The sequence below is a fragment of the Sinohyriopsis cumingii genome, unplaced genomic scaffold (genome assembly GCF_028554795.1).
Source record: "Sinohyriopsis cumingii isolate HCF-2022 unplaced genomic scaffold, ASM2855479v2 utg001779l, whole genome shotgun sequence".
NCBI classification, from domain to species: Eukaryota; Metazoa; Mollusca; class Bivalvia; order Unionida; family Unionidae; genus Sinohyriopsis; species Sinohyriopsis cumingii.
The window spans coordinates 385,410-399,475 of record NW_028316050.1 but is presented as its reverse complement, the minus strand read 5'-3'; the positions used below and the strand labels follow the sequence as shown (position 1 = coordinate 399,475).

Below are 14,066 nucleotides of genomic sequence, written 5' to 3'. Positions count from 1 at the left end.
ATAATGCTCATTTTAGATACTTGATTTTTGACACTACACTTTCTTGTCAGACATTTTTAAACTGAAAAACAAAATCATTACACACATGCATAATCTCATGCAATCTTAATTTACAATTTAGTGGCACAGGCTACATCTGTTTGTATCCCTTTTCCATGAATAAAGGAATCCAAAAGTGGGTGCAAGAAGGGATTAGACAGAAAATGCAGGGGATCCAAATTTGCAAACCTAAATGTTGCATCTCAGGTTCAAATATTTGCTAAACTTCATTCCTTCCTCCCCATCCCCATAACTTGTCCGCTTCAAGAATGGAGACAATGGTATACATTCTAGGTGGACAAATCAGAGGTATAGAATGTCTGAGTGCTAAATATTCTTTGAGCTTGCCCAATGTGCAAGACTGATGTGCTCTAGAAACTTGACACTAAATTACAAATGTTTTCAGAACTATGTAATGGCCCATTTATAATCATTTCAAGTGCAACATGGTAGTACGGCTTTGCAATGACGTTGTTTTTAGTAGACTTATACACGTGTACGAGTAAAAAGAAAAACACTGCGAAAGGCAAAGATCAAAGTATATTTAATTAGAGTTCTTGATTAAAGCAGCAGTACTAAATCTTGAATGATGTATATTCATAAATGCCAATCCCTGAGAGGTACAAGCACAATAATTACTGATGAAAGTGGACCAAAAAAAACCCCTTAATCCAAGCATAAAGTGTTATCTATGTTACATGCCATGTTTACAGGATATGTACATTTATTTTTGCTACTAACCTGAATCTGTCACTTGTTACAAATTCTTGTCACAAATGCAGACCTACTACCTTGAGTGGAACAAAAATCAGGATGCCAAAAGGAAAAATATAAATCAAGATTTAGAGATACCCCATCCTCCCAAAACAGGATTAGTGTTTACAACCATATATTTACAAAAACTTTATAAAGGAACTGAGATCTTCACTGTCTTATGCAATTTACTTTATGTGAGAAACTTGTGCTACAGCCACACTTGTATCCTGATATTAAGTGTTAATTCAATCAACACACTAAATATTGGCATAAAGATGAGAATGGAAAAATGATAGATTTGCATGGTCTGACTAGCGTATCCCTCATGAAATTTCTGCAACACTGTTTAAAACAGCAGGATTTGAGATTTAAGAACAAATCAGAAAATCTGAATTTTCAGTTTTCAAAAATAATTTGGGATGATAAGTAAATCGTGACAAGTCTGCAAATGGGCAAATTCCATTTAGATTAGTACCATAATGCAAACAAAAAACATACTGACAAATGATTTATATACAAAACTCACTTTAACGAGTCTAAATGTCTGTTGCTGAATTATCGTAAGGCCAAGTCAACAACTTCTGTAATGAGCATGACGAGTTGCTCATTCCAAAAAATGTTGTACAACATTCAATATCTCTGTTTAGGATACTGTAGTTGCTACAAACCATAAATAGAACTATCCTACATGAACTGTCTCGACTATACAAAGCTACTGATATAAACAATTATCGGAGACATTTTTTCAAAATATAAAATGCAACTCCTTTATGAATTCCAGTTATTCAAAGCATTATCAAGCACAAAAAAAAAAAGTTTTCTCCAGTGGAATCTGGGTACAACTTTTTGTCATCATAATCATTACTCATGTCTGTTGCAATATTAAACGGCTTCGTGTGGGAAGGCACACTGTGCATATTCTATATCCCTGAGAATTGACTGTACAAATTCAAACTCTAAACGAAATCAATTTACAAAGGACAGAATTCTTGTAGCCATGTGATATCAGGTACAGCTAATAACTTGTCAACACAAAGGTATTCTGAGTAGGTAAGGATAATCATCATTTATCACATGACATTTACTAACTCGTAAAAAACTTGTCAACAAAATAAACCTAACCCAAGAACCCAAATGAGAAAGATATTGCTCACTGCCTCACATTTAACTTGATATCTGAACACTTCACAAGTAGGCACATGTAACTTGTTAAAAAAACATCTCCAAATATGTATGTATATGTGTAGATCTAGCTTACAATCCAGTCTGGACAATGAAAGAATTTTCAACAAATCTGATCAGAAACAAAGCATTGACTAACACAGCTGGTCTATTGGTTAATAATGCTCAGTGATGCAAATGTAGAAAATCACAGAATGTGCCTAATGAAAGCCAAGTGTTGGTTACTTAATCTCCCACTTAGGCAGACTTGCCAACCCTAAGAAGATCATCTCAGTAAGGTAGCCGATTGTTTTTCTCAAGTTTGACCAGTTTTCCATAAGGTGTAACAAAATGTGTCCTGTTTTGTCAAGTTGGAAAATGTGTGTTCAAAACATTCCGTATTCTAAACCATACAGACCCGTATCATTGCTTATAATCTACCTGTCATACATGTACTAATATAATAAATGCACATGTGTGAGCGATAGTTAAATTGTAAGCAATGATACAAGAGCCTGCATTCCAAACTAATTTATCGACCTTAAACATTATGTTCATCTGTAAAGTGTGTAAAGTAAACAGACACCTTCAGTTCCAAACCCTATGCAGCTCAATGGCTTGTTGCTATATCTCTACCTGACGTAATTTTTGGTATCTCCTGCAACATGACATGCTCAAAAATGATATGTGATTTCCAATAAATGTAATTGTGCCTCTTCCTCCTTTTATTCAGAACCATCCAAGTATTCCTTTTCATTCTTCTGTAGTGATTATTAAAACATTTTTAAGAGGCTTGTTTTTGTTTTTTTCCTTTTGTCTTCAACATGCATTAGTAGCAGGATGCCAAAAAAAAATATGACCTCCAATTTGCTCACACAGATGTTTCGCATGGAAAAATAGGTACAGTTTAAAGTGTTTGAGGTACTACTATAACGTTATTCTGATTCTCTAATTCCACTAAAGCTAATATGAAACTCAGATCCAAATAAAACACGGCTCAGCAATTATCTGGAATATACCCCAATGACCACATCTCTGTAGTTGTTCCTTTTATTCTGCAAGTCCTTATTTTTTAAGGGTCATTTTCATCAGATTTATGGCAAATTCTTAAGAGTTGGCAGTCACGCCTGCTGTGTAGAGTTAGTACTATGGTAGCAGGTACAAGTGCCAAACTTGAAATTCAACAATTTTTCAATTAACACCAAAAAACAAAATTAACAAAATAAAAATAAAGAAAAGGCCATTTCCTAATACATTTCAGCACATATAATTTCAAATAATTACAAGGAACGCATATAAAAACGAGTCATTACTCACTTTAATCTACACTGAGAATGGTATGCAATCATAAGGGTTCCCTAAAGGGACTGATGTTCAACTAGATGATACAAGACCATTTCTTCCTTTTAACTGCCTAGTGTTGAAACCATTTCTTCAGTGATCACACATTTTTAAAAGTAGCTTCTGTAGGCAAGAATAAGTGCAAAACAAAGGAGCAATTTTTAAGTGGGATACTGTCTGCATTTTTAAAAAGTTTTATGCAGGCTCAAATCTGCAGAAACATGCTTCTTGTTGGTTTTAAGTCCTTGACAACTCCATTGTACCACGGTGTTCCACATTATGAATTAGCTGAGATGGTTTAGACAATTAGGCTTTACCTTTCGGAAGTGAACACTTCCAAACGCTTATTTATCAGGAAGATGTACAAGTAACATTTTCTGTCAGTAGGTAAGGAGCCACCCCGACGACACAGGCTAGTTTCTTCTTCATCCATGTCCTCAAAGTTGCCAGACCTATTATGCAGCTTCACAGGGTCGTTAGACCCTGTGCTGCCTGCCAGGTATTAGTTTCCATTTTGATGATTGGCTTTCTCAATGTCAATAGTCACTGTACCACCACCTGAAAAATAAATAAATTACGCGAGTTAAGTAAGAGAAAGTGTTTCTGAAAATAGAGACAAGCAGCCAGGGGTCCACCCAATTCTTTTGCGTATTTCATGCAGTAACTTGGTAGGTGGTTTGAAGATTGGGTGCAATGAAGGCATCAGTACTGTAAGTAAACACGAGGTGTTTAAAAATACTGGCCTTTATTATGAGATGTCCTTGATATGAAAGTATCCCCCAAGACAGGCTTAAATGTATTTATATGCATTCAAATAACAGTGGTCCCTCCAGTCCTCAGATAAAGTTACGGGCTTGAATGTGATATCATTATGACATCATCTGGCACAAAGCTTATCATCACAGGACTATAAGTATATATGATGCTAGACAAGGATATTTTTAAACAAAAAATAAAGAATAAAAGAATACATAGATGGAATTTTAAATGAACTTTAACCAAAACCTTAACTGCTGATGCCACCACAGAACTGTGTATTGCTTTTCCACTCAAATGGCACGACAATGATAAAGTCTGGAATACTGTATATAGGTATATTTGAGAGGTTTATAAATACTATCCTTTATTAGGTGTCTTTCATATAAAAGTATTTCCAAGATAGGTTCGAATGTATTTATATGCACTAAAGTCATAAATTGATCCCTCCAGTCCTCAGATAAAGTTACAGGCTTGAATGTGATATCACTATGACATTATCTAGCACAAAGCTTAGCTTCATAGGACTTGGGCCAATAATCTCTAAAGCACCATCACAATTATCAAGTCCATGAAGTCAACCTATGAGCAAGCAATCTGCCCTATTAGAATGATGTTTCGTGGCAAAAGTTTTATTGAGTAATCCATGTAATGATGTGGGTAAGAATCTTGCATTGAAAAAGTATTGCTCCACATCAGGTGTTCTTTATGATAGAAATCCATTAATGGTTAAACTGCTAGGAACTGACTGACCACTTGCAAATTATCTTTTTAGCTCATGTGTAACACAGTACATGTAATTTTTATGTAAAGACCTCAATATTCTGTAAGCATATTATAAGTATATATAATGCTGGGCACAGAAACTAAAAAAAAAAAAAAAAAACCCACAAAATAAATATAAATACAAGGATACATCAATGGAATTTTAACCAAAACCTTAACTGCTGGTGCCACCATAAACTTATGTATTATACTTTTCTACACAATTGAGCATGATAAGGAAACAGTCTGGAATACTGTATATAGGTAGATTTGAGAGGTTTAGATGTCTTTGATATAAAAGTATTTCCAAGACAGGTTGAAATGTATTTATATCCATTAAAGCCAAAGTCATCCCTTCAGAACTATGTAATGGCCCATATATAATCATTTCAAGTGCAACATGGTAGTACGGCTTTGCAATGACATTGTTTTTAGTAGACTTACACACGTGTACGAATAAAAAAAAAAAAAAGAGTGCAAAAGACAAAGATCAAAGTGCATTTAATTAAAGTTCTTGATTAAAGCAGCAGTACTAAATCGAGAATGATGTATATTCATAAAAGCCAATCCCTGAGAGGTAAAAGTACAATAATTACTGATCAAAGTGGACCAAAAAAAACCCTAATCCAAGCATAAAGTGTTATCTATATGTTACATACCACATTTACAGGATATGTACATTTATTTTTGCTACTAACCTGAATCTGTCACTAGTTACAAATTCTTGTCACAAATTCAGACCTACTACCTCGAGTGGAACAAAAATCAGGAAGCCAAAAGGAAAAATATAAATCAAGATTTAGAGATACCCCATCCCCCCAAAACAGGATTAGTGTTTACAACCATATATTTACAAAAACTTTATAAAGGAACTGAGATCTTCACTGTCTTATGCAATTTACTTCATGTGAGAAACGTGCTACAGCCATACTTGTATCCTGATATTTAGTGTTAATTCAATCAACACACTAAATATTGGCATAAAGATGAGAATGGAAAAATGCTAGATTTGCATGGTCTGACTAGCGTATCCCTCATGAAATTTCTGCAACACTGTTTAAAACAGCAGGATTTGAGATTTAAGAACAAATCAGAAAATCTGAATTTTCAGTTTTCAAAAATAATTTGGGATGATAAGAAGTAAATCGCGACAAGTCTGCAAATGGGCAAAAGCTTAACATGTACAGCATTCAAGGAAAGGTGGAAAGGTGTCCTGCAATGGCCACTGATGTAGGTCTTGGACCATCATCTTACTTCTTTGCTTCTGATGTTCTGGAACTTTGTTTAAAGAAAGGATGGAACTGGAAGCTACTACAGTGGTACATGTACTATCATCACAATAGAGTTAAGCAAGGCAAGGCAATAGTGACAGGTCTTGCACTGCTATTAAATCTAAATTTATAATGAACAGATAATTAAATTAAATTAAACTCAGCATGACAATCAAACTGCAAGGCTGTTTTTGGTCTAAAAAGGAATTGTTACAAATATACAAGGTTACTCAACGGTGCAGGGGATGCAGGTAAAGGAAGGACAGACCTCAAATGCAATTAAATGTAGTAATCAACATAACAGCCTCGACATGAATAGGCATGTGACCTGCATTATCCCTTGGTGAGACTTTGACCTCCAGGAGGTGTGCATAGGTTATAACAGAACATGCAAGATATTGTCAAGTTATGGTACACAACACTATCTAGTCATGATATACAACAGATAAAGGTTTAATGAAAATCTTAAAGGCTACAAAGCAATGAAGCGGACATTTCTTTTCCTTCTCAATGAGGAGCCTTTTTTCCTTTCAATATGTTAAAATTAAGATCAGCATAAAAACTAAAAAGTATGATTACATACCAGAGGGAAGCCATTACAGGTTTATTTCTGTGAAAGGATGTATTTGTGCAAACATGAGTCAGCAGTGGAAAACTGTTTATTTATGAGTCCATTCCAGTTGGTAATGTCCTTACACCACCAATTTTTTTTTTAACCAATGGACACAATCTGTTGATATTCTAGTCTAGGTCTTTTTTTCTTCAGCAAAGATTTATTTAGCCTTACTTTTTGACGGACTTTTTTTGGCTCAATGTGCAATCATTTCTTTTCCTTCTCAACGAGGAGCCTTTTTTCCTTTCAAGCTGGTGCTTGTATTGGTGACATGAGTGCACATATTCTGACAAGAGAGCTACATCTGTTCTCTCATGCAAGAAATCTTTCTTCTTATAGTAATTAATTGCACTTTTTCCAGATGCCTTTTGTGCTTCAATTTTCTGCATGCAGCTTCTTTTGTAGGTGCCATTCCAAACTCTTCCAACCACAATTAACGTAGAGCAGAAGTCACAAAATGCCAGTCCGCTAGCATTCAGTTTTCTTATAAATTGACCAACTAAATTTCCGTCGACTTTTCGCTCCAGCCATTCCCATACATTTTTAAACCTTTATCTAAACTTCTCGTGTCATGGTCTCTCTCAACAACTAGGGATGACATTTTTTTGCAAGCACGTTTCTTCTTTCCATTGCATTCAGTTTCCATTACACAAATTTAAACTTTTGACCAATCAGGATACTCTTTTTGAGTCATGGGCTAACTTATATATGGAACGAAAACTTTACAAGGGTTGTTGTGGCATGGGACTGAACAGACAGTGTTTAGAAAACCAGATAAGAGATGGGGGAAAAAAAACCAACAAAAAAAACGAACTATAAACAAAAAAAATCGGATTCAAGTCAGGAGAAAAGCGGAATTCTGCTTTAAAATGGAGAAAACTCATGTCTGTAAATGCAAGTTGTTTACAAACTTATTGGGAAAATTACCTTCATCTTGGCTCTATTATTGGTTTTGATTTTAAAATATATGGTGTTTACTTCAAAATACTCTTACTTTAACATGTGTAATTCGCTATGTCTTTAGATGTGTCCAATTAATCAGAGAGATTTATTTAGATCACTGGAATTACAAAGTGCTCATTAATAATTTTAGAGTAATCATTTTTTGGGGATTATTGTAAATTCATTCAAGGATATTTTGTATAATAATCCCATTCTGATACATGAAGACAGTTGGCACATTAGTGTCACATTAATACATTCAGTATTAGAATTCATTAGGAATAATCCATAATCACGATAGAACTTTTAGGACTATATTGGATTTATTGCACAATACAACAGGATTTTTTATTTTTAAAATTTTCACTTTGTAACTTAAATAAATTTGTTGAATTTTACATATCTTTTTCATTTATGGATTTGTCTGTTGCTTAGGTTAGGACCATAGAGTTTTACAACGAAACCCCACTATAGCATGCTTCATTACTGCATTATTCGGATATCAATGTCTTTAAACTAATCTTAGAACAGCAATGAAATTTGAACTGTTATGTAGCAATGGGGGAGACAAGGACTGGGAAATACAAAGCCAAATGTAAATTTCTATTCAAGATGATGTTGCTACAATTCAGAAATAAAACTACCCTACATAAAATTCTTGTCTATAAAATGATACCAGAGTTAAACATAGGTATATGATATTGAAAATCTATGTTAAATTCAACAACATAAAGCAATTCCCAACAAAACAAAATGAATTCACAGTTCCCCGTTAAAAATTACCAATAAAATGTTCACATGAGTTATTCATTCTATACATAATGGGGACATTGTGATAGGATCATTAAATTGCAGACTAATAAAGATGCTGATGTGTCACCCAAAAATTTTCATACAAGTAGAAGTCCCTCAATAACCTTACAGGCAGAGTAAAATGACAACGCATATTTACTCACAAGGATGCAAAGATCAGATAGGGCTCTGTACTTCATCTGTAAGATTGAACATATATTCATGTAATGGACCAAACCTAAACATTCATTAAATTGATCTAAGTTATGTACAAATGTCATTCAACACTGTCAGGGAACTGTTTGTCAACAGAATTTCTCAGTGAGAGAGTTCAATTATCATCATGCAGTGTGAAAGGACTTTAAATTTAAACACTGCTTCAAGCTGAAATCCAAAGGTGTGTGTATGTTAAATTTGGATTTTTAACATAACTTTATTTTTTTAAAATCAGCCATATCACTACGATGTCTGCAGTGTAACAGTTTATAGTGATGTCTAGCACTGGGGCAGCATGCCATAGACATGTAGCATAATGTCCCACCCAGTCACATTATCCTGACACTAGGCCGACTAGTCCTTAAACCTCTTAATGCTGAGCGCAAAGCAAGGCAGCTGTTAGTACCATTTTTGCAAGTCTTCGGTATGACTCGGCCAGGGATCGACAAATGTTTGTGCATTTGTATACATATATATAAAACCTCAAGACTCTTCCAGTTAAGAAGAACAGATTTAGGACCCTACGAAAGGACTTTTAATGTAGATAGTACATTCATACATTCCATTTAGAATTATGTTTTTATTTTCACATGAACTGGCTTTAATAATTAGAATTCATGTCCACGTTTGCAAAATACCCCATAAAAAACAACCTTTCCTGGGTATGATGTATGTTTAAATTGAACAGACCTGAATTCAAATGTTTCAATCTCAATTAGTTTAAAAACCTAATCTCATTTTCCAAAAGCACCAAAACTTGTTAGTCTGTTTCATGATAATGAATACTGACATATTAATGGTAAAGTTGATTAATTTACAAGTTAGATTTACAACTGAATTTTATACATACTACAATATCTATCAAACCATACAATTTGCAAGTATAACTATTATAATAACTAAGTTAAAAGGTTCAAATTCAGTCCTTGGGTGTTGCACGAGTATAAGCGTACATCAGCAGGTAGCTCAATACTGTACAAATTTCTGGATTAGCTTTGCCAAGATCAAAATTTGTTCGCCCTTTTTCAGCACAAGCTATACATGACGACCAGTAAATTTAGTGAAAAACCCCAAAAGAACAGACCCACACGAAGCTAGTGGCAAGCTTTCTCATAGACCTATGATAGCCTGCCCGACTACTTGATCGATGCCGACAGAGGTCATATGTAAAGGGATTACTTCAGACCACATATGCCACATTGAGGCCTGTCAGATAGGAAGACAAATATAGCAGAAGTTTCTCCAAGTGCAACAATCTCCTCACCTTACCACAAATGTATGTTGATCTAATGGTATACTTTATAATGCCTTTAATTTCCTGTCTCTGACCACAAGATGGACACTAATACATGGTACACGATTTCAAAAATTTGACATTTGTATTGAGACCATTGGTTGCTTGATCTTTCAAAGTAATGAGAAGTACAGTAGTCCCCCTCTTATAAAGCCAACCCTAATGCAGCAGGGAAGTGGCCTTATAATGAGGGTGGCCTTTCTAGAGGGGGATGACAAATGCGGATAGTAAATAGATATGAAGAAAGTCACAAGTACATTTTATTCTAAAACATTTAATATTTTCATTAAAAAATCACATGCATGTTGTGAAATAAATGTAAAACAAACTGTCATCATTTTCAGAATGCTATGAATAACCATTGATATAGTTTTAAAACTGTCTTTATAATTATGTTACAGATCACATCATCTGTCAATTATGTTACAGATCACATCATCTGTCACTTTGTTGGTAACAGTCTAAAAAAGAAACCAGTCTCGTCACAATTAAAAATATCCTTGCTGTCATATCCCCTGCATATATCGTTCAGTCTTTTGTTCCAATCTCCGACAACTTTATTATTAACATCAGCTGATTCTCCACTAATGACAGAACGTTTAATATTGTGTCGCACTTGAAATCTGTGCAACCATCCGATACTTGCGGTAAAGTCATCATATCCCAATTCAACTGACAAAATTTTAGCTTTTTCTTTGTCAATTAAATCAGGATACAAACGTCTCCTGGCTCAAACAATCTTCCTTTCTCCATCCATTTCACGTTCCCACTTCTGCAGAATTGTTTCATTATCTTTCATGATACTGTTTATCCTAGTCTACCCGACATTAGTTTTCTGCAAGGATCCTCAACACGCACACCCATCCACCCGTCAGTTGAATTACTTTCACTTTCTCTTCTAAACTGAGAATTTTTCTTTTCCTCGATGACATGTTGATCTTTTTGCAGTAAGTTATTCATGTTGCCAACTACAATACTGATGAAACAATTTTTTATGCATCTAAACATATTGCTGTGCGGTTTTAAAGGACGTGATCTTGTCACGTGATTCGTTAGTCGCAGTCTGGTACCCTATTGTTTTTATACATTTCTTTACACTAAGTGAGAGAAGCCAAAACGGCTTCGATATGTACCATTAACATCATGCAGATTTGACCTCGCGGCCGTTAGGATTCGTAATTTTGACAATTATTGTCAGTAGTAATAGCCACTAATTATGTTGAGTGAACAAGCTCAACATCTTACTAAGGGAAGCCATAAAGGCTATCAAACCATTTTCCTGCTGACTTGGGTATTGTACATTGATACTGCTACTTCTCAGCTGTTACTACTGTTCAATAATTGTAATCTTAACAATTATCAGAATGAATAAATCAGACATCTTATGATAACACAACAGTAAGGCTAATTGGTTTACATGTACTTACCCTTTTGTATGGATTAAAATTTGAGTCTTTCTCGGTTTTTATGGAATAAATTTGGCTTCTCATGAGGCGTAAATGATATAATATTAACCTTAGTGGTACATGTACTTTACTCAACACTTCTTTCAGTAACGAAAACCTGACATCGGGAAACAGAAATCGGATTACTCAACACGTTATGAATAAAATACTGGTTCTGGATACATATTCAAATAAAATGCGGCCACTTGTGAGGGGTAAATTTTATATTATTGCACTAATATGCTGGCCGCTGGTCGCGTTAGCCGGGTGGCCTTTCGTGAGGGGTACTTTTGAACACAAACTTGTCGGTGCCAATGGAGTCTGGAAGTAAGGAGCGGGTGGCCATTCAAGAGGGGGACTACTGTACAATACTCACTTGGGCCTTCTGTTAATCTTTCAAGTAAATTAAAAGCATACAGAGAGGATCCTGGCCAATCATGTGATAATTTCATAATTTATGAATTGAACTGAACAAATTTTACCAACAGTGAGCAAAAGATTGCAACTGTTATCATGTGTAATAAATTTCACTGGCAAGTAACTTTATATCAGATCAACTGTGATATTAACAAATGTTTCATTTGTGCAAATCTGATACACAAATATTGGATTATGCAAAGAACTCTAATGTTAGGTGACAAGCTGTAAAGTTAACCTTAGTAAACAACAGGACATTACTGTTTTGCCATGTGCCTCTTGTTTGCAACTTAAAAACTGGGACCTTCAGAACCATACTAAATCAATGCTAATGTATTATATGCAACAATATTCCATAATTTTAAGAGACAAAAATCATTTACTTTTTGTGCCAGGAGACTTTAAAATCAAATTAACAAGTAACTTTCATGTCAGCAGTCCTGCAGATGGTTGGAATGTCACTCGTTTAATAAAGACTTTTGCTTCAGAGTTTCAAATGTGGTGTTAGTTCTCGTCAGCCTTGCCGTCAAGAGTAGCAAATAAAATCATCATCAGCAAAGCCTTAAAAAAACTGAAAAAATTCCTTCTCCAGGTTGTGTTATAGATGAAAATATTCTTGGGCCAGCATAGCCGTCCAAAATTTTCAGTAAAATAAACAGAAAAATATCCAACAAGTTTTCATCCTATCTGTATATGAAAGCCTGCGTTTACAGAAACTTTGAAAGAGAAGTCAGAATTCTCTCATCTACTAGATTAAAGGAGAAATGAAACATTGTAAAGTACCTAGGTACAACTCAATGTTTTGGTTGGACAAGATTCCTTAATGGTATGTAGAGACGACATTAATAATGCCATATTTTATGATAAGACAGAACTTGTTTTATTTATATGCCAAGACATTTTAAATCAGAAAGGCCAGGGCCTGGCCTTAATTTCCATCTGGCACAGATGTAACTATGGTGTCATTTTTAAGTTGCATCAAATTAAGCATCAATCTTTGATGTCGGCAACCTTTCCTTCGGATGGTTGGAATGAGACATGTTCAGCAATCATTTTCCATTTAAGACTTGTGCTTCAGAGTTTGACTTGTGGTGTTAGTTCTCGTCAGCCCTGCCGTCAAGAGTAGCAAATAAAATCATCATCAGCAAAGTCTTAAAAAGCTGGAAAAATTCCAACACATTAAGTAATAGATGAAATTTTTCTGGGCAATCTTATTTGTCCATATATTTATGCAAAATAAGCAGAAAAAATAATAAATTTGAAGCAAATCTTTATTTATTGGCAAAATGAAACTTGCACTTTAACTTTTCATCCAAGCTGCACATTTTTTCCAGAAACTTTTAAAAGGCATTTACAATTCTCTCATTTACTTGATTAAAGTCAAATCAAACATGGTCAAGTTATCTTTGTAAAACGAAAAAACTTTTATATTCAAGTTTCAATTTCTGCACAAGAGTCATCCCACTTTATACACCGGAATGAATTTATAAGTGTAAGAAATGCATGAAACAGTATAAAACTACCATTTTGTCTTAACATCTCTTGAAAGATGGCTTTTTATCTCCAAGAAAAATTGGAGGATTTCAAATTCAAGGTTATTTTTTGGAACAATTACATCTTTTTCATCCCTCATCTCCTCTCAACCCTTTAAAATACAGAAGTACCATTTAAGCAAGATATCAATTCTTAAGCAGACAAAATACATTCCATCATCGTATATACAAAGAAGATTGTGAAAAATGTGTACTGACAGCATTTTGGTAGTCAAGATATTTACACAAATTGGCAAAAAGTCGCTAACATTGACAGTTTTTTTAATAAACAAAATATAATATCTCTAGAAAGAATTGTTCTTTTTTCCATTTTAGCTAGTAATCTTAGATATAACAATTAAAAATTCATCAACTTACGGAGTGTAGATTTTTACACAAGTGAATTTAGACAGTAAAACATCAATCAAAACATTGTAAAATTTGCAAGTATTTCGAGAAATAAAGACCTTAAAATTCATTCCACTGGAGATGCACAAGTATTCACTGCGTATTCAAGCGTACTCAGTTTAAAAAACTCATTTTTGTTCAAAATCAAGATTCAGGCAAAGAAATTCACACAAAGCATGCTGCAATGTACAGCACATATGCACATTTGTTTTGGGTTTTTTGGTCCAAGTCTGTCTTCCCGGTTTCAGTATGTATACATGTGTCGGAATTTAGTGGCATCTCCTTGTAAGAATTTAAAGTTTAAAGCTGTTAACGAGT

At 34.4% G+C, this 14,066-nt stretch overlaps 1 protein-coding gene and 1 pseudogene across 1 annotated transcript in view; both read right to left on the bottom strand.

The window, feature by feature from the left end:
- LOC149771519 (uncharacterized) overlaps positions 1-14,066 on the bottom strand; it is a 67,628-nt gene that overhangs the window by 42,127 nt on the left and 11,435 nt on the right. Inside the window, exon 2 of the mRNA XM_089948352.1 lies at positions 3,615-3,855. Within this exon, the coding sequence (XP_089804478.1) occupies positions 3,615-3,730 (116 nt within the window). The 5' untranslated portion in view covers positions 3,731-3,855. The remainder of the gene's footprint in view (positions 1-3,614; positions 3,856-14,066) is intronic.
- Positions 13,858-13,926, bottom strand: LOC149771520 (small nucleolar RNA SNORD36; annotated as a pseudogene).